This window comes from Rhamphochromis longiceps, linkage group LG14 (assembly GCF_057381845.1).
Source record: "Rhamphochromis longiceps isolate RC_006_pf linkage group LG14, R_longiceps_female_GT1.1, whole genome shotgun sequence".
Taxonomy (NCBI): Eukaryota; Metazoa; Chordata; class Actinopteri; order Cichliformes; family Cichlidae; genus Rhamphochromis; species Rhamphochromis longiceps.
Window position 1 is genome coordinate 37,667,742 of NC_140570.1, and position 25,208 is coordinate 37,692,949.

Genomic DNA, 25,208 nt, shown 5'->3' on the forward strand with positions numbered 1-25,208 from the left:
CTGTAGATCAAATACAGGTCAGTGTGTATTTCTGTGAGCTGATCTGCATCTTCTGGGTTACTTTAAGCAGGCCACAGTAATGAAACCAGGACACTCACATGCTGTCTTGCTGAGTCTACTCTTCCTGTGAATACATTTTAAATTGAGATTTCTTTTCTCCCCCTTAGGTAAAGAGTTTGGTGGCCAAAAATCCAGCTTTTCCCCTCTCGCTGTCCTACATGTCTTCTCTCCTTTTCTGTCTCTCCCTGTGATGCTGGGCTGGGGCTGACTGTATGCCCGTGACCAGACTGAAGCTGGGGAAGCTAAAGGTGGTGCGGCGGCAGCTGCTGCAAAGGTACAAAACACCATCACCATTACACTCACTGTGGTACATACAGACTGTAGTTGAATAGTCCAAAAAATGGCCTCTAACCTCTTTTTTTTTTTCTTAGTCATCTTTCCTTGATCTTGAAGGAAACATTGTAAGTTAATATAGCTTCTAATCATTATTTACCAAGGTCCGGTGGATTTAGAGAAAGCATATAATGGAAGCCAAGAGGTGAACTGTGGTACTTCATGAGGAAGTCATGGAAAAAGTTAGGGCAGAGAAGTGTGTGATGGTGATGCAGGACATGTATGAGGACAGTGGTGACAGGACAGGCTGACTGATGAGGTCAGGTCTCTGAAATATGATGTTTGCAGAGATCAGGTGGAAGAGAGCCTGGAGAGGTGGAGGTGTGCACAGGAGAGACGCTGGGCAGAAGATGTTTAAATGAGAAGGAGACAGATGGAAAAGTGAAGATGCGAGGAGCAGAGATGGTGAAGGAAGATGAGTTTAAATAGCTTGGGTCAACCATGCAGAGCAACTGACAGTAAACAAGTAAGGTGAACAGGCAGGGTGGAGACATGGTGGGGACACATGTTAGAGGCAATTTTTGACACAGGAATATCAGCAAGTGTGAATGGGAAGGTTTACAAGATGGTAGTGAGACTTGCTATGATGTTTGGGACTGACAAAAAGACAGGAAGTGGAGAGCAGGGCTCGCAAAATCACCAGCCCGACGTCCCGGGGCTAGCGATTTTGCAAGCCCTGGAGAGGCTGAATATGTTAAGATTTTCATTGGGAGTGACCAGGATAACATTAGAGTACATCAGAGAGACAGCTAAAGCTGAGCAGTTTAGAGATGAAGAAAGAGAGGCAAGGCAACCTCAGCAGCAGATTTTGTTACAGCTGCACTTTTTATGAGGGTTTAACAGAGCCTGCAAAGTTAAAAATAAAACACATCCAGAAAATGTAAACAGCAGACAGGGTTAGCCTAAAGTAGCTTGAATGGAGTGTCCTGAATTATTTTTACACACTGGTACAAAGAGGCATTCAATAAAACAAAATACACCCTGATTTCAAATCTAGAATTTAGACCATTTTAATTGTCATTGGTTCCTCGGGGCTGAACTTAATTTGTTTTAAAGTATCAGAAAATAACTTTTCAAACATCCTGTCTGTACACGATGAGCTTTACACTGTTTTCATGGAGGACTGTTCGATCTAAAGTATGACCATCTGTACAGGATGAGTCACACAGCTTATTTATGTACCGAGATAACCTGAATGCATCATCTAAACTGTGCTATTTTCCTGTGTGTTTACTGTAGGAAATGCTTGTTGCTGGCAGTTCGTTGATTGCAGTAAAATCTCGAGCAACCAGCACATTGTCATGCAAAGATTTATTAATTTTAGATGTTAGTGAATCTGGGTTTTCACTCAACATTATTTTGATTAGATTATTTCACACCCTGCACTATTCTTTGCTCATTTCCAGCTCAGTATTTTCATGTTGGAGTACCTTTGTATGAATCCTAGATTAAAATAATGCTTTTTCATCATATCAGTTGGACACAGTATAACACAGTGGTCACAGGATCATTAAACATGCTGTCACGATTTGAAATACTGTGTACATCCTCACGTTTATGTGCTTTTCTTTTCTGGTTTTTCTTTTTTGAGTCGATGCTCTTGTGTTTTTAGTTTTCTTTTACTCTTTATGCTGTAAGGGCCATCGACTTGTCAGGGGTTGCAGATGTAAAGCTAAATCTGGCACATTTTCCGGCAAACACAGGTTTGAACAGTAGGTGGGTGGAAGGCCAAGATTTGGGGTGGGGGGCCAAAGAGACCAGTCTGAAGCCTGTTCCTTTGGATAGCAGAGGTTACCTGCCCATAGGCTTTGTCCATGTTCTATATGAAGATTCACCCCTGTAATAGTACATGACAGAAAAAACACAAATGTCCAGTTTAACACTTCTCAGAAATGACAGTAAAGTGTGTTGCTCAAAGCTTATTTGTAATAAAATTGTAGGACTACAGTTCATTCATAACATGTATTTAATATGTTGAATGCTGTATTTAGGAAAGTGTCATCCTGAGTGTTTTTGTATCTGTATCAGGTATGAACACCAGCCATTTGTCTCCTGCCTGGCTGGCCTCTACGGCTGCCAATGGAGACGATACCAAAGAGCCCGGGCACAGCCGGGAGAGTGCTGCTGCAGCAAGGTACACACACACACACACACACACACACACACACACACACACACACACACACACCGTCTGCAACAAGCAGATTGTTGGTTAGTTTGCTGATTGTGCAAAGAGTATTGATTACCCAGCCGGTTCTCCTCAGTCTGGCCTGCTGACTCTGACTGCTTTTTCTATGAAAAAATATCAGTATGTGCATACGCTCTGTCAGCTGGTTTTAATATTTAGTGGTTCTATTTGCACCTGGTAATAAAATACGTCCTCAGCATCAGGGAGTTTGTGCTCCAAATATGAATGTAAACCTTTTTTACCCCGAGAAAACAAGTTCGCCTTTAAACTGTTTAACATCTTCACCAGGAGCTAGCGGAGTATGATACAAATATATTTGATTTTTTTCTTTTGTGGAGTAGAAATGGGATGTTTGATTGAACTTCTGTGTGTGTTTTACAGGTGGAGTGTGGCAGCTTTGGCCTCCTGATCCTCACCTTTTTCCTGAGTTTTGTGTTCCTCTATTTCTGGAGTGAAGCCCAGAACGACTACAATGACTTTGACTGGTTCGTACTGAGCACACTGACAAACACTGACAAGTGCTCACACATTAATGTTTTGCCTCTGGCACATATGTCTGGAGAGGAAACCTTTACTCTCTATTTTCCAACTGATTGGCAAATGGTTGCTGAAGGTTGCTGGCTGTTGCTGGGTGAAATCAGTCCCAAACAAGGTTCTGGACCAAAAACCTTTGCAATGTCTTTGGTCGCTAGAAGATTGTCACTTTTGCCCATAGTTTGCATTAAAAACACAGATGACATGTCTGCAAACACTCAAGCAGTAGAGAAAATGCAAACTAGTAACTGAGAATGTTTGCCTTCAAAGTAAAAGTTGTCCCTTATTGCTGAAAGAAAAATGTCACAAAAGATGCAACTTTTACTTTGAAGACGTCTCCATTTCTGGGTTGCATTGTACGCTTCAGTTTCACAACCGCTCATCAAGTGTTTGTTGTAATTTTTAGTGCATCCATTGTTTTATGTGATGGAGTTGGGATGTAGCCATAAGAGTAGAGCTGTTTGGTTTTCAACTTTATTTCCTCCAATCGTCAGTGAAACGTTTTTCAGAGTCAGAAAAAGACAACTTGAGCAGCTGTAACTGTCATAAAGCATTTGAATCTCCCACAACATTTGTTCATAAGTCTAAGTACACTCATATGCACTGATTCATGAGCAAGACACACATCTTGGGAGTTCATTCAATCGTCACTGATTTTCACACTTTGAACTTGTATTGAAAAATGCAACACAATACTACATTAACTGGTTATTTTTTTTGTAACAAAACCTAGCTGGTTAGGACTCAAAGAAAACATTGTTTAAGTAAAAAATACAACTGTTGCTGCTTTTAAAGAGCTTTTCTGTTCCAGCTTTATCTGGTTAAACATGTGCTCCACACAAAATATGCATAAAACACATCACTTACAGATTCATGACAACTGTCTCCAGGAAATGTTGCAGTTTTTGTCCACAGGTATAAATGTCCACAGTTGATGACTGTTTGATGTTTTGTTCAGAGTTGGTGTGGATTAAACTGACCAAACACACCATGAAGCACACTTTAAACAGACATGAAGCTGCTGCTACAGTTTTGTTTCTGTCCTTTTGTATCTTCAGGTTTAACTTTGGGAATCTTGGGTTCTGGTTCCCCTGGTCTCTGGTCCTGCTGATTGTTGCTGCGGCTCTCTTCACATACATCGCTCTGCTATTGGTATGAACACCGATTTCAGATTTCAACCCGTCTGGAACCTGGAAATGTAATAGAAAACCAATTAAAAAAAGAAAGAAAGAAAATAGTGGTTGCCACTTTAATTCCCTGGAGCTGCCAAGAAAGCCTTTGTATTACAGCTACAACAATGTTCTTATTAAAGTTCAGCAAGTTTTCAGCAACACCTTATTGGGACCTACTTGACTGTTTGTTTGCTCTCCTGTTACCAACCTGTGCCCTCCTGCAGTTATGCAATAACAGCAAAGCATTGAAACATCACAGATTACTTGTTTGTTTTTTTTCACTTTAACTGGAGTTCTTCAAAGCGTTTTATTAGACACAAGTGTGCACTGTGCCTCGGGCTCCATCAGCAGGTCGTTTGACATTTAGGAGCTTGTCTTCTTCTCTAGAGTGACAAACTTATGTAAGACTTTTATATAAAACATGTGAAAGAAAAATCTGTATTAACAGTTGACTTTCTGCTTTGAAGATTGGCTTTGATCAAATCCGTAGAGATTTGACTGTTTTTATTGGACACATGAAAGAAATTTAATAATAAGAAAAAATCAGGACAAAATAAATTTTTATTTTTATTTTTTTTTAAAGTTCTTGAAGTTAAAGGTTTAACAGATGGTTGCTTTAATCAGCTTTATAAAACGCTAATATTAATAGATATTGGATATTAAGAATATTAATGTCTGACACTCTAAGCCTGTTCTGCACCTGTTGTTTAGGTGCTGGCGGTGTGTTTGCTTTCTGAGGGCCAGAGGTTGTACCTTCACTGGAGCCACAAGGTATAAATACAGAAATGTAAAAGAGCATGAAGTGTTGGTTTTTCAGGTCTCCGTTGGTGTGCACTCACATACGTTGTATTTTCTCGTCTTCCTCTCTTTGTCAGTCTGGTATTGTGGTGACGCTGGCGTTCTCCGTCACAGCCACCGCCATCCTCTCTGACCTCTGGAGCAAAGAATGGAAGACTCTCCTCCTCTCTCTGCAGGTGAGCCACACCAGCCAATCACAGCAAGGAGTGATTCGTTGTTTGGTTTTGTTTTTTTCAAATAATTAACCACAGTTTATTAAACATTGTACAGTTATTATTGTAGTCATAAATATTAGCAGAGAGATTTGTACAGTTATGTTTATTACGTGCTGTCGCTTTCTTTTTATATTTAGGTCACAGCACCTTACCTACATGTGGCTGCAGTGTCATTGATGGCGATTCTTTCCTGGCCAATAGCATTACATTTCTTTCGCATGAACAAGAAAGGTAAGGGATGTTTTGCACTTTAAAAATAACACTGAAAGTTGGGTGGGGCATAGACGGTGTAAAACATGGGTTCAACCGTCTTAGGGTGAAGACAAAATGGAAATGTCTCAAATCTGCCATCTTTTTAATGGCCAGCAGGGGGCGACTCCTCTGGTTGTGAAAAGACTTCGGGTGTTCGTTACTTTACAAAGTTTCAGGTCAAACTGAATAAAGCATGAAGTTAATTTAGTAATTTATTCATTCATCACTTGAGTTACTGACTAATGACTCATTCCTGGAGCTTGCAGTGTCTTCAGTTTCTCAGTCTGATCTGCTGAAGTTTATCATATTTGATTTTTTTTTGTTATTATTTTATTTCACATTTTCAAAATATAAACCAACACAAATCCCAAAACAAACAAAAACAGACCGTCTCAGATGTGTTCCAGAAAAAACAATTAATTCAAGCAAACATGCACTTCACAGAACACCACAGGATAGAGCACCAAAAGCTGGAGTTGATGAGAGTTTACAAATCTGGGTCCAGTTTAGTCCAATCTGGCCCTCGCAAAGTGTTCCAAGAAGGGTTTCCAGACACTCAGAAGAGAATCTTTTGAGTCTTTGCTGAACTTTTCCATTTGTATTATGGACACCATGTCTGTTACCCACAACTGAAAGACACAACATTCCCTCGTCATATCTGATTTTTAAACACCAACATGAGGACAGTGCAAACACTCAGGTCGATGCTTTAAAACAGAACCTGGGTGATGTCTTTGTGCATGTCTTTCATACTGTGGGTGATTGTGCATTTGCAACACTGAACCTTTCTTAAGCATCTGATTCAGTTTTTACAGTGGGGCAAAAAAGTAGTTAGTCAGCCACCGATTGTGCAAGTTCCCCCACCTAAAATGATGGCAGAGGTCAGTAATTTGCACCAGAGGTACACTTCAACTGTGAGAGACAGAATGTGGAAAAAAAATCCATGAATCCACATGGTAGGATTTGTAAAGAATTTATTTGTAAATCAGGGTGGCAAATAAGTATTTGGTCAATAACAAAAATACAACTCAATACTTTGTAACATAACCTTTGTTGGCAATAACAGAGGTCAAACGTTTACTATAGGTCTTTACCAGGTTTGCACACACAGTAGCTGGTATTTTGGCCCATTCCTCCATGCAGATCTTCTCGAGAGCAGTGATGTTTTGGGGCTGTCGCCGAGCAACACGGACTTTCAACTCCCGCCACAGATTTTCTATGGGGTTGAGGTCTGGAGACTGGCTAGGCCACTCCAGGACTTTCAAATGCTTCTTACGGAGCCACTCCTTTGTTGCCCGGGCGGTGTGTTTTGGATCATTGTCATGTTGGAAGACCCAGCCTCGTTTCATGTTCAAAGTTCTCACTGATGGAAGGAGGTTTTGGCTCAAAATCTCACGATACATGGCCCCATTCATTCTGTCCTTAACACGGATCAGTCGTCCTGTCCCCTTGGCAGAAAAACAGCCCCATAGCATGATGTTTCCACCCCCATGCTTCACAGTAGGTATGGTGTTCTTGGGATGCAACTCAGTATTCTTCTTCCTCCAAACACGACGAGTTGAGTTTATACCAAAAAGTTCTACTTTGGTTTCATCTGACCACATGACATTCTCCCAATCCTCTGCTGTATCATCCATGTGCTCTCTGGCAAACTTCAGACGGGCCTGGACATGCACTGGCTTCAGCAGCGGAACACGTCTGGCACTGCGGGATTTGATTCCCTGCCGTTGTAGTGTGTTACTGATGGTGACCTTTGTTACTTTGGTCCCAGCTCTCTGCAGGTCATTCACCAGGTCCCCCCGTGTGGTTCTGGGATCTTTGCTCACCGTTCTCATGATCATTTTGACCCCACGGGATGAGATCTTGCGTGGAGCCCCAGATCGAGGGAGATTATCAGTGGTCTTGTATGTCTTCCATTTTCTGATGATTGCTCCCACAGTTGATTTTTTCACACCAAGCTGCTTGCCTATTGTAGATTCACTCTTCCCAGTCTGGTGCAGGTCTACAATACTTTTCCTGGTGTCCTTCGAAAGCTCTTTGGTCTTGGCCATGGCGGAGTTTGGAGTCTGACTGTTTGAGGCTGTGGACAGGTGTCTTTTATACAGATGATGAGTTCAAACAGGTGCCATTCATACAGGTAACGAGTGGGGGACAGAAACGCTTCTTACAGAAGACGTTACAGGTCTGTGAGAGCCAGAGATTTTCCTTGTTTGAGGTGACCAAATACTTATTTGCCACCCTGATTTACGAATAAATTCTTTACAAATCCTACCATGTGGATTCATGGATTTTTTTTCACATTCTGTCTCTCACAGTTGAAGTGTACCTCTGGTGCAAATTACTGACCTCTGTCATCATTTTAAGTGGGGGAACTTGCACAATCGGTGGCTGACTAAATACTTTTTTGCCCCACTGTATATGCTTGATTTTATAGGTTTTTAATCATATCTCGTATGTAGATCTACATGGAAGAACTCGTGAATGAAAATCACATGAAAAGTAGTTAAATATTTGATAATGCTACACCATAACTACACCCTTTAAAAAAAACTATGTTTTTATGTTTTATTATAATAAAGGGAACAAAAAGCACATTTTTGTCTCAGTTTAGAACTTGTTCTCTTTTAAAAGCCAGAGTATCAGATAGTTGGGAAAGAGAGAAGAATAGAAATAGGTATATGCAGCCTATCAGTACAGTAACTGAAAGAGAAAAAAGGCTGAAGGATCTTAGGGAATTTCTTTATTGGCTTTTTGGCTGCAAAAGTTGTACTCCTGAGCAAATCCTTCCTTTTCTGTCAAAGCTTATCAACCTGTAGATCTCCCTCCAGCCACCGTTAGGCACAAAAGGGTTTTTATTTGAGTAATTTTCCTGCAAACTGAGTCTGTTTTTATTGGTCTCGAGGTCATTCTGATCTCGTGCCCTGCCAGCTCTGCCCCTTTAGCTGCCATCTGTTTCTTTTAACCTGTCTTCAGGTTGCTTTCTGTCTTGTGTCATGTCCTTTCCTCTCTGCTGAATGGCTTTGACCTCCATGTCTCTTCTCTCTCTCTTCTCTCTGTTGGTACTTTCTCTTGTTGCTATGGTGATTTAGCGGGCAGAAGGATGCAGACTCGTGTCAGGGGTCTGTGCTAGCAGAAGCAGATTGTGTAATATGGCTTAGTCCTCTTTAATGTTTTGAGATAAACATCTGGACAAAGTTAAACTGGATACTGGGAGAACTATTAAAGTTATTAAAACCTGTAAAATGAGCCATGTGCCATACGTAATAATTTCCAACTAGCGATTAAGCCCAACAACTTATCAGGAAACTGGATGTCCCATAGTCATAAGATAAGATAAGATAAGAGAACTTTATTAATCCCTCGGGTGGGTTCCTCTGGGAAATTCGATTTCCAAAAAAGCACAGCACCGACAGAAGTTACAGAGTTATACACACACACATATATATAAATACAGAGACAATATAAATAAAATATACGAAGGGGATAAATAGAATAAATAGGAATAAAAATAAAAATACAAGTGAATTGCACATTTCAAGTATTGAGTCTATTGCACCGTTGACTATTTACAAAAGTATTGCACAAAAGGTATTGCACAGTGAGGTGAAGAGGCACTACAGCTTAGTTGTTCCCTCCTTTGTCCTCCTGTTTCCCCTCCCTCTCCCCTCCAGTCATTGCCTCCTGTTGGTCATTAGAAAATAATCCAGACTTTGAAGCTATGTGCGTTTATTATACTCGATTAAATCTATGACTTTATTTAATTTAGGATTGGTTTAAACATTGGTAAGGATTCCTGTGAAAGAAAAGCAAAATGTCTGTCCTCTATTTTGATGATGTTTGTAACAGTAGCTGATGGTTTCTGATGGTTTTGGGCAGGTTGTTCAAAGAGGAGACAGACGGGGCAGCAGTAGGAGTGTCTGTGCTTAGTCATGCTGAGACTCTTTAGTGGGAAGCTGACAAAGGAGCACCTGTTGACATTTCCCAAAAGGGCAGAATTTCTCTCTCTATTAATGCCACAATGACCACAAAAAGTCCCACTTAAATCTGGCTTTTATCTGTAGCAGGGAAGTGTAAAATTGGCCTTCCTTCCTTGGTCAAATGACTCAGCAGTAGTCATAGCTCTCGTGCATAGATATATATACACATAGAGGCCACAGCAGGGCTTGCCAACGCTGTCTTGCTCGGGGCATTAATCCTGTTCCTGTGCAAAATGCCAAACCTTTGTTCTGCTTTTTGATGCTCTAATGAAAGACATGGAGTAGCAGCACTGGTGTGAGGATTTTGTGCAACATTTTAATTATATATTTTACTAATTTGATGCAATACTTACACTGTGACCCAGTGTGGTATCAACACATAACTGACAACTTAGAAAGATCACATTTTAAATTGAATTTTTAGGCACTTTCTTATTAGCGGTGGGTCACAAAAAACACAACATGTTCCCTTTTTTTTTAGTTTAATGTACAAAAAACATGCACACGGCAACACGGTGTGGCAAAGAGGCATTAGCTGAAAATGTAGCATAGCTCGGTATGGTTGAGGACACTTGACAAATGGAGGGCAAAAGAGGTGGTAGGTCTTTAAAGCTTAAAAACTATCAACAGCAGATGAAGAAATGGGGAAAAAAACCCATCAGAGACTTGACACAGAGAGATGCATTTGTTCTTCAGTTGAGCCAAGTCTCCTGAAGTCTCTGAAAACTACTTAAACAAACTAGAAGAAAGCTACCAGAGTGGGCTCGGGCTTTATAAAGGCAGCCATACCAAATATTGAAGCTTCTTAGAATCGTGCAAACTCTGCTGTGTACATGTATGGCTGCACTCATTTCCATCTTCCTAGCAAATTATAAAGAAATGTGGGGTCACTCAAGATTTGTGCACAGTAATGTATAACCAAAGATTTTTTTTAAATATTTTCTTTCCCTTGTTAACCTGACTCAATAATAAGTGATATTCTTGATACTAATAAATTGATATATTAAATACAGGCAGTCCTCACACAGTTACAGATTTATTGTTTTTGCTGCAACCGTCTAAATAGTCCTTATTCTGGTCTCACCTTTTAATTTGACCTGCACAGAATAAACCGGTGCTGCCTGCAGAGTTTCTCTAAATGAAACAAACTCAGAGCCTCGTTTATTAGTGAAGACGTGATTTGTTTCAGCCTAGTTGGAGGCAACTTACCCCTCATTAAAATCTTAGTCCTGCTGACCTCTGGTGCTTTATTTGTCAGCTTTCTGTGTCGAACAGACGAATTCTGGGGTAACATGGTGTTCGGGGTGGATTCAGAGGGTGGGGTGATGAGTGGGGTAAGATATCTTTTATTCATCAGGGAAGACAATTAAAAAAGGCTATTCTGCCTGTTGTAAAGTTTAAACTATACACAGTCTTGCATGAAGTTACTATAAAAACTCATAGAATAGTCTTATTATTATTATCTGTATTTAAGAGGCTACAATTCAGGTCTTTGTATTTGCTCTCTGTCCAGACTTCCCTGTGTTGCCCATATGGCTGCTGTTGTTAAGCACTATGTTGATCCTATCAAGAAAGATTTACTCCATATTATCCTGATTAAGTTCCAGTTTCTACTGCATAGCACTCCTGTAACTGTGAAGTTTTATGCTTGTTAGTATTAGGATTTGTTTACATGTGAATTGCACAAATTACAGCAGAATGCGTGTATTTTATGTGCAGAATATTTGGACAGTAGTATGCAGTAGTACGCTCCTGTTTCATGACCGTTTATTTATTTTTGTGGCATTTAGTCCGTCAGGTGGCCGTCCTGGGACTCTTTCTGTCCGTGCTGTTCTCGCTCTACTTGGTTCCTCTGGGAATGTACTCGCCCTGCATCAAAGAGGCGGGAACTCTGGGACCTGCCCCTACTCTCATTGGGCACAGAGGAGCTCCAATGGTGAGGCTGAATTAAACCATTATCATCTGATCTGATTTTGTTTATTCCTAAAGTAAGTTTGCAAAATATTTTAACTTGTGTGATTGTGGATTAGCCTCCCTTTGGGTAATGTACGCATCATAACGCTGACATCATCACATCAAGAATCGCAGTGCAGTTATGTAAAAATAGAAAACAATGATCCACGCTGCAGTTTCACACCTTGCATTTCCATCCACTGGGACAAATTGGACCCTTTGCCATCCTACTTATGGGGCATTTAAAAAAATAAACTGCCAAACAGTTTTTTGACTTTGCCCTAAAATAAAGTCATTAAAAAAATTTCCACTTGGAGTTAAAGTGGACATTAAACACCACGTGTACAAAGATTAATTTGCACCATGAAGCCCTGCTCTCACAAACTTGCATAGATGTAACATAGCGGCTCATAGACTTACATTATATTAGAAAACCAGTGAACCTCAGTGGAAAACAAGATTAAAACTAACAAGTCTAAGAGGGTCACTTTGGTGCTCCCCCTGGCTACAGCAAAGAGTTTCATGTTAAGAAAACAAAGATGTACTGTCCACTTTCACTCTGTGTCTCCTAAACAGTCAGTGTTTCCTCGTTGTTTGGCTAGCTGTGAAACGGGAAAATCCACCTGTTGGCTGTAATGTTCATGCAGGTGGCAGCAGGGAAAGTGGATATTTGTTATTCAACATGCGTCTGAGCTTATATTGACATCATAGGAGGTCAATTCTGTCGTGGAAGTAGGTTTCCATCTAAGTTAATGTCAGCTGTGACAGTTCTAACAGTTGTGCTGCTTGTTGTAGATCAGAAATAAATATAAACAGCTTATATTAAGTTGTGCCCAGTAGCTCAGCAGATACTCTAAAGCTCATGATGTAATGAGGAAAAGAAAACAGGCTGATATCCAGATTGACGTTTTGGAAACTGATTTTGCTTCTGCAGCATCCTGTGTGCAATCCTGTTAGAATATGTCTGATCAGGGCGATGGTTGGATCCTGTTAAATACCCCAATTCTTTGATCTTTGGGCTGAAAGAACAACACTTGGTGTTTAATGCTCAATCAACAATCTCTTTAGACCATACAACCCTTTAGGCATAAACGTCCGGATGGGAGATTTGCACAGGAGGGTGTCCGGCAAAATCTCGAAGTGTCTGACTGTTTCTCACATTCTTATAGCTTCGGCCCCCTTCCAGACTAAGCCTAAGTTATGACCTCGGCTTCCTGTGCAGTATGTTTTGTTCTTTCTAATCAGACAAATAAGGCCATGATTCTCTGCAAACAGTATTTCTTATAAATCAGTAGTATCATGCATCATAAAACAGTGCAATATCCCCTTTGAGTTTTTCATCTCGGAATAAACAATCAGTTACAATCAAACAATCAATCTGCTGGTCCCTCTCTAGTCTAAACAAGTGTTTCAGTAACTTTCCACTAGAAGATGGTCCCCTCTTATCTACTTTCTCCCAGGCAAGCGTGAGCAAGAGTCTACAGCTTTCTACCCCCAAGGACACGTAGTCTAATGCCTTTATTTTCAGGGCCGTGTCGACTTAATACGGCACTTTATGGTTATATGGCATTTTAGTTAATATAAAGCATAGCATGGAATTCCATTCCAACAATCCCTTCTGAAATTGTTGCTTGTTTTTCTGTAGCTCGCTCCGGAGAACACTGTGATGTCTTTTGAGAAGGCAGTGGAAGCTGGAGGAGAAGGACTGGAGACTGATGTCACCATCAGGTGTGTCATCCTACTGATTTTTTTTTATCTCACTCTTTTATTTATGGAGCATGTGAATTGCACACAGTAATGTCACTGCTGTAAAAACAGATAGATCTTGAATTTAATCTACAAAATTCATTATAAACTTGACTTCCTGGTTACAAGGACCAGTCTCAGTGTTACAGGTTCCCAGGTATAAATTAAAGACAAAGGGAGAGAGGGCGTTTGCTGTGGCTGCACCCAGACTGTGGAACAGTTTACCTCCTCACGTCAGATTCTCCAAAAGCCTAGATACTTTTAAAACTGCTCTTAAAACTCACCTCTTTTCATTGGCTTTTAGAAAGGTTTAATTTATTTGTTTATTTATTTTTTATTTTGATCAGCGAGGTGTTTTACGAAATTGTGTTCTATTGTATTTTTATCTGTATTTACTGTACAGCACTTTGGTCAGCCTTGGTTGTTTTTAAATGTGCTCTATAAATAGACTTGACTTGACTTGACAGAGTTACTTAAAGTAAAATGTCCCAGCAGGTCTGATGGTGCTCAGGATAACTGCTGGTTCAAGCTAGTTCAGATGCACCACTTGAGCTGCGTCGTATTGTATGCCCATAACAAGCGTAGCAGTCTTTCTTTCTTAACCCTCCTGTTATGTTGGTTTCCAGGAACACCGATTATGCTCCTGGGTTAATTTGACCCGGGGCAAATTTACTCATCCAAAAGTGTCAGAAACACTGGCATTGATTATTTTACAATTTTCTTTTATAATTTTGATTTTTTTCGTTTTCTGTAATGATGCAGATGACATGTGACATCTCTTCTGTTCTGGGTCAATCTGACCCGCAACATAACAGGAGGGTTAAGCTGAAAATTTCCCATCTTTCACTCTAATATGTCAGTACTACTGCTACCTCAGCATCCACCTATAACCTCTGACAGGATGTGTTCTCACCAGTCATATATGCTGGCATATGCTTTATTTATCTCAGAGGCTTATTTGGTGGGTTATTTGTTTGCTGACAATAGGAAGAATCAGTGAATAAGTGTGTCTCACACCAAAAGTGTGAAAGTTTGGAACCTGGCATGTAACTTAAAATCCAGACTGCAGATGGCACGAAAAGATTGCTCATCTAAAGACAGCCTCACATTACAGGATTACAAAAACTCATGACTGCAATCGGTGCATCCTTTGACACTGACTGTTACCTCTGGGCGTTTCTTTAATGGTAAAATGATCAGATCAATCAGATCAGGTGATCAGTGAACTACAGCCGAGTCTCTTGAATTACACAGATCAGATGCTAGCACGCTTCTCTCATTGCTGAGGTGATTACTGCCATGCTAATCCAATTAGCGGTGAGCACTCCCGTGAGCCTACAACCAAACGTTTAGCGCCATTTTACAACCTGAAAACAGGAGGATCAGCTGCATGGCTCAACATCAGCGGGTTAGCTTAATCCAGTGCTGTTGAGTCTGGTGGTGCTTTCATAAGAATGAGTTGTATTTCTATGTTGTGCATGATACTGGGCTCCTGTTGTGTAACTACACTATATAATGTCTTTCATAAGGTGAGCTTTCTGGTAGGAGTGCAGCGATTTCTTTTTTTTTTTTTTTTTTTTTTTATTCCTTCAGCCACATCAACAGATTTGTGAAAGAGGATTGAAGCTCAATAAGTGCAACTTACTGAGAGTCTGCAGGGCAGATTCTGGGGTTCCGTTTGTATCATAAATCTACATATTGTTGTTATGAAGTCATATTATCAGTGCTGACCAGTGAATCTGGTCATCCTTACTGCCTCTTCACTTCCTCTTCCCTTGTATCACTTACCCTTCATCTTGGAGTCCTACTTTTCCTTCTTGAATCCTCGTGTTGTGACTCACTGAATATTTCTTTCTGTCTGTAGTTTTGATGGTGTTCCCTTCCTGATGCACGACTCCACCCTGAAGAGGACCACTAACATCGCGGAGGTTTTCCCAAACAGGACACACCTCGACGCCTCCATGTTCACTTGGACCGAGCTGCAGCAGTTGAACGCTGGTGATTGGTTCTTATCGGTATGACCAGCACGCACGCAGCTCAACACAGAGCAACAGCAGCATGTTGTTGGCTTAGAAATGCATCATCTGTACAGAAACTACTGAAGAAACACATTCCTACAGATATTTAGAATTCACAAATGTTGTTTGAGTTCCTGCTGGCAGTGACTGACAGATAAACAACTAAGCCAAAGAAAAAGACAGAAAATGTCCCTCTAAGTTAAGAGCAGGTGAAATTCAACCTGATTTTTTTCCTCTCACCATCACTCTGCTTCTCACTTGCAGAGGGATCCGTTTGGCACCGTGTCATCCCTCTCTGCGGCAGACCGCTCCCAGGCCCAGAACCAGTCTATTCCCTCACTGGTCCAGTTCCTGGAGGTAGCAGCCCGAAGTGGTAGACTCGTACTGTTCGACCTGCGCAGGCCACCGCTTGGACACCCATACAGTCTGTCATACATCAACACCACTCTACAGGTGGTACAGGCCCACATCAACTCCTCGCAGGTAACTGATCAGGATTAATGTATCTGCACTTTGATTTAAAGATAACGTTAAATTGGTTTAATGGGGATATTTTTGGTTTCAGTCTAGTGCCGTTCTGCAAACACAATCAGTGCATTTATTTTTCCTATTGTTAATTTTTCCTGGTGTTGTTTGCTCACTGTGTTATGTGTGGCTGTAGGTCCTGTGGCTGCCATCTGAAGACAGGGACCAGGTCCAGGCTGTGGACCCACACCTGCAGCAGACCTCTGGAGAAAAGGCTTCTATCCAGGAGTTGACAGACGGACACATCACCAGACTGAACCTGCACTACAGCACCATGTCTCAGCAACAGATCCGGTACAGAGCTGATAAACGGCATACATTAAACGTCTGTCTTAGGCAGTTTTAATTAAAGATTGTTAATCACTGCAGCGGTAATTATTTCAGAGTTTCTTCAGATTTAGGTTGTATTCGTGTCAGGAGAGGCCACATGCTCACACTCATGAATTATTAACCAATACCAGGGCTGTTAATGATTTGAATTGTCATTTTAACTTGCATAAATTACTCAAACAACACATTAAAGATAAAACAAATATTAACCAACACAATTTTAATTGTGAGTTTAATTATAATCAAGCAGATATAAATAATAGCATTCATTTGAATGTATTGGCTGTCATCTTTGTGACAAACAAACAGCAACACAATCAGCTGCTTCTTCAGGTTTTGCCTGACCCGATGTCCTGGTGATGGAAGTTCTGCTCTGTGTTTCTTCTTTTTATGCACTGCAGGAAAACTATTCATGCAAAATCTGATTTCTAAAATACAAATTAAACATAGTTATTTGTACAAGTCTGTAAGTTCAGACTAGAAAAACAACAACAGATATAATGGCCTGCACATAGTTCAAACATTCAATTATGCAATCACATCCATCTAGTGGCAAAACAACCCTATTTATACCAACTGAGAGAAACTTGACATTTTGAATTGGTCTCTTGTGTTTGTGCATGTGTGCAGTTATGTAACCCAGATACAGATGGACGCAGCTTCCTCAGTGACTCCATCTCGGTGCTTGTAGAACAACCTCAGGGAAGTGAGAGGGAGATAAAGGGCAGGTGTGAGAGATGCTCATCGCCGAAGTGAGGAGAGGAAAGTGTGGATAAAGAGGAATTTGTTCAGTAGAGGCGTGAAGGAAGCAGTGGAGGAGGTACAGACGGGTCCAGCTGAGAGGAGAATAAGAGAGGGAGGTAGTTGTACATTAACAGTAGCTGTGGGAGAACAATCTGGAAAGAAAGATGGTGGAGTGACTCACATACAGACAGTTTTCAACACAACTTACACAGGCGACTGAAATAATCTTCCACTGTTACAACTGATTCATCTTCATGAAAACGTTTCAACTGTTATTTGTCACCAACGGTGACGGGTGGAATGAGTCATACTGTTATTGCCTGATAGGTTTTAATCAGAGCATAAAGCATGCGGTCAAACTTTTACAAGTCTTTTACAGGCCACTGACTCACTGGAAAAACTGCAGTAGAATGTATGAATACCAGAGTTAAACTTAACAGCTTTCTTTTTCATCAGTAACAGTCTTTCATTAAATTTAAGGCTGCAAATGTGTGGAAAAGTTAATCCCTCAGAAGCCCACGTCTTTGTTGGTATGAGCGTGCATTAGTGCAGATGGAATTGGCAGCTTGCACATTTGGAAAAGCCCGATCAATGCTAACCAATGGCGTGTCCAGCGGGGTGGCCTGGGGGGGCACAGGCCACCCCCCAAACCAGACTGGCCACCCCAGGTGCCACCCCAAAGGCAAAACAATACAATTCAATCAAATATCAAATGTCCGATTATGTTTTCACGGTGACGCTCAGATATCCGAGTGTAAGTGAATGCAGCATCGCTTCTGCGCTATGTGCATCACGTTAGCAAAGGTAGGAGAGCCAAGCAAGAAAGACGCACTGCAGGAAACAATTTTTCGGTGAAAGAAAATGAGGACAGAATAAATGTCCCGGTAAGTAATATTAAGTTTGTTGAGTTTAGTAAACTTCGGTGAAATTAGAATCCCAAGGAAAAAATAACACTTAAAGAATTATTGCAGCCGTCGAATATTTCTGACAGTATGCTACTGAGGGCAGCTAACATAAGAGTTATGAGTTATAAGATATAATCTAAGTCGTAACATTGCTGTATGGAGCTGCAGATTTGGTTGCAGGTTAACATAGCTGGACTGGCCATCGGGCATACCGGGCATATGCCCGGTGACTTATTTTTTATTTATTTTTTGTAAGGGCATGAACAATGAGAGGTGGTGGATTGGCCAGATGCAGGTCGATGTGTAGAAATAACTCCGTTGTTTGGTGGTGGCTATGACGGGGCTTCCACAGAGGCAACAGGTGGATGAGGGAAGGGGAGGCAGGAGGAGAGCCCCGAGGCAGCCGCCAGTCCGAGTGTCAGGTGAACTGAACTTCAGGTAAGAAGTTATGACCTGCAGTCTATCTGGGTCAGATATAAACCAAGTTTAGGTGGAGTTTATTTTTGTTGTGCTGACTTTTTACTGTCAGTTGCAATAACTCATACTGCGTTCTAGCCAGTTTGACGGAGTTTTTATACAGCTGGGTGGGTGCTATGATGTTACTGATAGTGAACTTTATTTTATTCATAAGGTTAGTTAGTAGAGTTGCCAACGGCTCCTTAAAAATGGAATGGTCCCTCATTCAGAGAAAATATTACGCGTTTCGTATTGAGCTGAGAAGAGACGCAGTTTGTCCCGGACTTTAGCTAGAATGGAAAAAAGACACAAAGCTGGAGTTATTCTGTGTTTACGCTGCACAGCTGCCTCTTCTTCTCTCATTCTCTCCCCCTCTCTCTCCTGTTGCTACTTCAATCATGAAACTGATCAATGATCAGCTGATCAGCTTTTCTCTCTTGTTTATTTATCACCCACTTTGTGCCAGAAAGAGGAAACCAGCAGATGTCGCGCTAAACAACAGCAGCACGTTTAAGCTTGATCAGCTGTTGTTAGAATTTATTTAATATTAATTTCTAGTATCAGCTGATGTTTGCTGGAGCCACAGCTGTAAAGCTGCTGGTCATGATGTCTGTTTGGATATGTGGTGAGAGGGAAACATGAAGATGAAACCAGGAGATGTCCTTACTGAATCATCAGAGCTGAACAGGTGATGGAGAAACAGGTTTACCTTTTAGGTGACATGAATGAGTTGAAGTTATGAACTGTTTCTGAGAGATAAATAACACCAGCATCCTTTTTTATGTAGCTGACAGCTGGTAACTGTGCAGGGGCGGGTCTAGCAAAGTTTTGCCAGGGGGCCAGGTAGGGAATTAACAGGGAGAGGTGGGCACAAAGAAATACTTTTCTTTCTTATTCTCATTTAAAATATCTAGCTTTTATTAAATAATTATCTAAATCTTACAACCAAAGTTTTTATCTGACGTAAAATGTATAGAAATCATACATATACCAACAAGACTGTACATCACTGTCACAACAGCATTTGTTTTCAGTCAAAGGCTTTATGGTTTTAATACCTGGTGGGCCGGTCTGTAGTGAAAATGCCCAATTTTTTTGTCCCAGTCCAGCCCTGCAGGTTAATACTGGCAGTGTCACCATGCCAGCTGACTGGATTTCATCGTCAGCCAGTGTTGTTCTTTATCAATATTACCAAAGTTTACCATAAGGCAGCATAGAAAGTATTTACTTGCTTTCAGGTTTTATTCAAATGTTAGTCTTTTCATTTGTTTCCCCACTTTTTTCCTGTTTCAAAATCAAACACCAGTTTGTGAGAAGATTATCTTCTTTTTTTAACAGGCAGATAAAGTTTTGCATTGGCTAATTTGTCAATTGTTTGTTACAAATGTTCGTATTTTAATTTTCAAAAATGTTTTTGCCCAAAACATATGTGTACTATATGTCAGTAAAAATACTATGCAAATATTGATGTCCTTGAATGCTGAGTAAACACTGACAAAGCACTGATTGCATCTCTTGTACTTTATCAACGCAGTATCTAAAAACTTTGCACCGTAGTGGTTAAAATCTCATTCTAATAAGAGTTAAAAGTGCATTTGGTTATTAGGATTATTGAATTATGGTTAAGGGTTGGTAGAATTTTTTTTTTAAACATTATCTGCCAATTAAATCTGCCACCCTTCTCCAAATCGGTGCCCCTACCTGGCCCCCCCAACAAAAATTTTCTAGACACGCCACTGATGCTAACAGGTTTCAGAGCAGCATGCGCTCCCATCCAGGCTGTTAGAGTTTGTATTGTTGATTGTTATTTATGCGTATGTTAATGAACCTATGCATATTCATGTAACCTCAATAAAAGGACAGTGTTACGGGAGGACGGACGAGAGCAACTGGGGTCAAGCGAAGGGACGGCGCTCTGTCCGGTCTCTCCCGTGCACGAGTAACATGAAGAACTTTGCCTATTTGTGTCTTGCTTAGCAGTGTAATTATATTGTCTTCAACGTTCCAGCGGATGGGTTCAAGCTACAAACCTATCACAGGCGATGTCTCTTTGTCAGAGAAGGCTTGGCATGCTAAACTGCATCTCTCTCTCTCTCTCTCTCTCTCTCTCCCCCCCCCCCCCCCCCCCAGAAAGTACCAGTCAGTGAACATCAGCACTAACCTGTATGTGATCAGCCAGCCTTGGCTCTACACACTGGCCTGGTGTGCTGGAGCGCAGTCCGTGACCACCAACTCCATCCACATCCTGTCCAACATCAACAAGCCGCTGTTCCTGATGGTGAGCAGATTCAAACCTCCAATTCTTTTATGAGACAGTCATATTAGACTTTATTAACCTCCTAGGACCTGGCGTCCACATATGTGGACATCAAATGTTGGTTGTCTAGGCCAAAATACTACATTTTGCTCTACAAGGGCCTGATATCTAGGGATGGGTATCGTTTAGGTTTTATCTGATACCGGTGCCAAACCGGTAGTTTTGAAACGGTGCCGGTGCTTAAAGAATGGAGAACACAAACTTTGTCCAAAAACCTCTCATGTTTGTTTGTTTTTTGGGTTTTTTTTTGTAAAAAGATAGCAATGTTAGCCTTTTCTGCAGCTATGGGGCATATATGGTATCACTCTTGGCTGGAAGCAGTGCTTAAACAATGGAAAAAACACAAAACTTGTCCTAAACCTCTCATGTTCAGCTGTTTTCCACTTTTTCTTTGGTCATTTTAGTCTTTTTGGCCAGGGTGAAGGGAGTATCTGCCATCAAACAAGAAGACGGCCGCATGTAACTACGACGGTGTTTGCTAGTTCACCTTACATGCATTAATTTAATAAATAAAATAAATTACACACGAACAACATTAAGCTACTCACCCAGAGAAGAACGGCTGCTGCTGCATCATCATCCGTCATCATTTCTGCTACACTGGCAGGGCTAGGGGCCAGGACTCTCCTTTTCAGGTTCTTGGGGGATGTTGCTAACTCCGGGTCCGATAACAGGCAACCCACCCGCAGTAGATGTGCTCGCTGTGAGGTCTGGCAGCAAGCTATCAAATACGTGTGCATTTCTCGGCTTTTAAAAAAACGCTATGCGTCGCCAGGTATTTCATCGGATTTGAGGTGTTGCCTCCTTTGACAGTATCACAGTATCAGCTTAAAGCACTTGTTGCAGGCAGCTGAGTTTGCATCTTTTGCTGTGAAGTACAGCCAGACTTTTGACCGCTTGGCCTTGGGCATTTTTAATCTGTAGCTCTGCCCTAAAAGAACGTATGTACCTAGGCCCGCCTACTATCCTTGGAAAGGTAAAATGATTGGCTAGAATCCAAAGTGTATGACATCTCAAGAAAAAAAGCACCGAAATGTGCGCTGCTTTTTGGTCTGGTTACTACCGTTTATGTCAGAACCAGTGCCATCATGGCACCGGATACGGTACCCATCCCTACTGATATCCACTTACGAGGACATTATACTACCACTGTTCTATCGAAATTTAAAATGAATGTACTCATATGTGGATGTCAGACCCTTGTAGAGCAAAATAAGGTAAAAAGATAATTCTTTGTTTTTCCATTCATCGGGTCCCAATCAGCCCAAATAGAAAAGATAAATTAAAAATGCATGCCGTGAAAGAGTTCGGGTCTTAGGAGGTTAAAGAAACCAGAAGGCTCTTAGAACTTAGAAACTGTTAAAAGTAATAGGATTGGTTACAAGCATTTACATGTAATATATTTCATGCTTCATTAAAGAGTTATTCACAAGCTGGCACCACATACTCTGTTAGATATGAAAGCATTTGTAGAAGATAATGGCAGATTGTGTAAGGATGAACTGAGGCTGCAGTTTGGTGAAGGCCTGTGAGGGGACTGGCAGCAGCTCCCGAGGAGACAGATCCCCATGTGCTAATGACAGAGAAGCAGAAGGGAAGTGTCTGAGCTGTGGTCCCTCTCCTTAGTTTCAGATAATTACCTCCCATTATGCCTGATGAAAACAGTTTTTAGGCTTGTGTCAGCAAGCTTCAGGTAAGGCTCTGAGTAATTCACTAAAAACGTCTAAAATTTGTTGTTATCCACTGAAGCTTGTGCAGCAGGTGTCGTGTGTGTTTGGAGATTGTACCTGTGAGCATTTGATTACATAAACCTTCTCTCCTGCTCCAGCTCCAGTGCAATTATTATTTTAATAAGAGTGTTCAGTCCGTTTACCATCACTGTGTTGAATAATCGTATTAATGCTCAGTCTCCTCCATCTGTGACCCAACAAATCTCAGAACTCTTTGTTTAATAAATGTAATAAATCCTTTTATTGTGTCTCTCTAGACCCCAGAGGAATATAGTCTGATGTGGATTCTTACTGATGTGGTGTCAGCCTTCCTCATCACTGCAATTTTCATATTCCACTGGTAGGAACACACACACACACACACACACACACACACACACACACACACACACACACGAGCCCGTTCAGCTATCTTAGTGAGGACCTTCATTGACATATTAATGGTTTCCCTAACCCTAACCATTAAAAATGAATCCCTAACCCTAACCCTAAACCTAACCATAACCTGTGCATAAGCTGTGCTGGGCTGAGTCGGTGTGGCTCACTTTTGTGGAAGCAAACATTTTGTTTCTTCACACAAAAATAATATCGGAATATTTTTTCGTTCAGCTTCAAGAGATCCTAAAATTATGTTTTAATATTCTGCGTCTAATTATTTACTTTAATCTCTTCTTCAAATAATAATTATCTTCAAGTATAATATTTTTAAAATATTATAAAAATGACAATAAAGCCACATTGATTATATTTATTGATATTTGCACACATTTCACAGTATGTGACGCTCGGCGGGTTTTCTCTTGATGTAAGATGTCAGTTTCATTTAAAGATTTATTAACTTTGATTATCTGTCTAGTCATACATTACGAAGTAATGAGCTACTAAGAACAGCATTAATAATGATAAATGCTCCTTTTTATCTAAAGAAGCTGCCTTTTTTGTGCTTTCAAATATTCAGCCACGATTTGTTTTATCAACTCAAACTGAATTTGTCATGAGATTGTGTTCACAGCGAGATCACGAGGGGTTAATTTAGATCTGAACTCAAGCACAGCTTTTTCAGGTTAGCTATTTGTGACTATAACTAGCAGCCCTTAGACTGAGGATATGAAGAGAGTTTGAGTCTTTCCTGTCACACAGACGATGCTCTTCACCACAAAGAAAATCCTCTGTGGTTTTATTTGTACTTTTTTTTCTGCGTTGCCCCTTTCATCATCTGCTCCTTCCTTCACTCTTTGTATAGGCGGGCTTCAGTTGAGGCTCGCCCAGACCTCCTCTCACATGTGTACACATCAAAGCTGCTACATGCAGCAGCCTCAAAGCACAGTGGTAAACACAGCAGCACACCAGGTTACGCTCTGCTGCTCTGATCTCTGTTTGCGGTGTGTGTGTGACAGGTGGAGAGAGCGAGGCCTGCCCTTCTGGTCCGGCAGCCGGCAGACTCACGAGAATGGACCATACAGCAAGTTCAGGACAGGTATAACAACGGTTTTCTTGTACACAGTGCTGGATAAATGTGAAACATCAACTTTCAGCAGATTACACACGTGTTCCAGTAACTTTGTCATGCTTTGTCCCCGTCATGGCTGATATTACCTGTTTTCTGTGATACGTTGAAGTGTCCTTGGGCAAATACTGAACGCTTTATTTCCCCTGATGCTTCCATTATTGTGTGACTCTGTGAGTGAACGTTAAGGTTCAAAGGTCAAAGTTCTGCATGATTGGTGAATCTGCAACTAGACAAGACAAACTGATGAAAACAGATGTAAACATCTGTGTCACTTTCATCCCGGCTGAGGTTTAGCTTAGACTTTAAAGGTGCTGCTAGTCTGCATTCATTGAAGACTGTGTTACATATTCAGGGGTTTTTACTACATGGAAATTAAATGTTTGGTGATGTTGTCATAAAATTAGGTTGTCCTTTTTAAAAAAAATTAAATTTGGTATTTCATTGATTTACACGTCATACTCATATTTGGTTGGTGAACGGTCAGAAATGTGAGGAAAACACTCAGATTTCTGCCAGTAGTGATAGTCTCACAGCCTTCACTTTGTTCAGTGATCGTGCTTAACGGCTGAAATAGTCACCCACACAGTGCTGTTGTAGCTTCTTATGTAGCAGGCTAGCCACCAAGACTGTAGCTATTTCATGAAAACATCTGTGCATGCAGTGATCTCCTGCTGTGTGTCGTATGTGTCATGTGTGTCAGACTCCGCCGAGATCATCTGTGTTCGCTGGAGCGCTCTTCACTCTGACCCTCCTCCTGGAGCCCTTGTCTCCCTCCCCCTGGTCTTCAACCCATGACCCCCCGCATGTCAGCCCTGCATGTCGTCCCTCCAAGAACCTTGTATGAGTCATGAACCCTGTTTTTAATGTGCATCTTTCTGTGTTTCCTGCTGAAAAACTGCTTTCCATCATCCATGGAAATCATATGAAACTCTGTGAAACTACAAAGATCATTAGCTGTTATGAAAGTTTTTAAAAAGTTCAAGAACATAGCCCCTTAAAATTAAAAAGACAGTTCAAGATCATCTTGTCGTGGCGATCGTGGCTCAAGAGTTGGGAGTTCGCCTTGTAATCGGAAGGTTGCCGGTTCGAGCCCCGGCTTGGACAGTCTCGGTCGTTGTATCCTTGGGCAAGACACTTCACCCGTTGCCTACTGGTGGTGGTCAGAGGGCCCGGTGGCGCCAGTGTCCGGCAGCCTCGCCTCTGTCAGTGCGCCCCAGGGTGGCTGTGGCTACAATGTAGCTGCCATCAGCAGTGTGTGAATGTGTGTGTGAATGGGTGGATGACTGGATATGTAAAGCGCTTTGGGGTCCTTAGGGACTAGTAAAGCGCTATATAAATACAGGCCATTTACCATTTACATTTACCTCCGAACTGTTTCAGTGCAGCTGCTGTTTTTAGATCACTCTGCAGATTCAGTCCTTCTCTGTGAGCGCTGCCACGTTAAA

General features: G+C 41.2%; 1 protein-coding gene across 1 annotated transcript in view; it reads left to right on the top strand.

The window, feature by feature from the left end:
* LOC146654648 (glycerophosphodiester phosphodiesterase 2-like) overlaps positions 1-25,208 on the top strand; it is a 46,642-nt gene that overhangs the window by 15,660 nt on the left and 5,774 nt on the right. The window contains exons 2-16 of the mRNA XM_085380749.1: positions 168-334; positions 2,422-2,527; positions 2,963-3,066; positions 4,174-4,267; positions 4,999-5,058; positions 5,163-5,261; positions 5,438-5,531; positions 11,320-11,465; positions 13,128-13,210; positions 15,093-15,243; positions 15,511-15,729; positions 15,908-16,065; positions 20,337-20,484; positions 22,511-22,593; positions 23,651-23,730. Of these exons, the coding sequence (XP_085236875.1) occupies positions 273-334; positions 2,422-2,527; positions 2,963-3,066; positions 4,174-4,267; positions 4,999-5,058; positions 5,163-5,261; positions 5,438-5,531; positions 11,320-11,465; positions 13,128-13,210; positions 15,093-15,243; positions 15,511-15,729; positions 15,908-16,065; positions 20,337-20,484; positions 22,511-22,593; positions 23,651-23,730 (1,687 nt within the window). The 5' untranslated portion in view covers positions 168-272. The remainder of the gene's footprint in view (positions 1-167; positions 335-2,421; positions 2,528-2,962; positions 3,067-4,173; positions 4,268-4,998; positions 5,059-5,162; positions 5,262-5,437; positions 5,532-11,319; positions 11,466-13,127; positions 13,211-15,092; positions 15,244-15,510; positions 15,730-15,907; positions 16,066-20,336; positions 20,485-22,510; positions 22,594-23,650; positions 23,731-25,208) is intronic.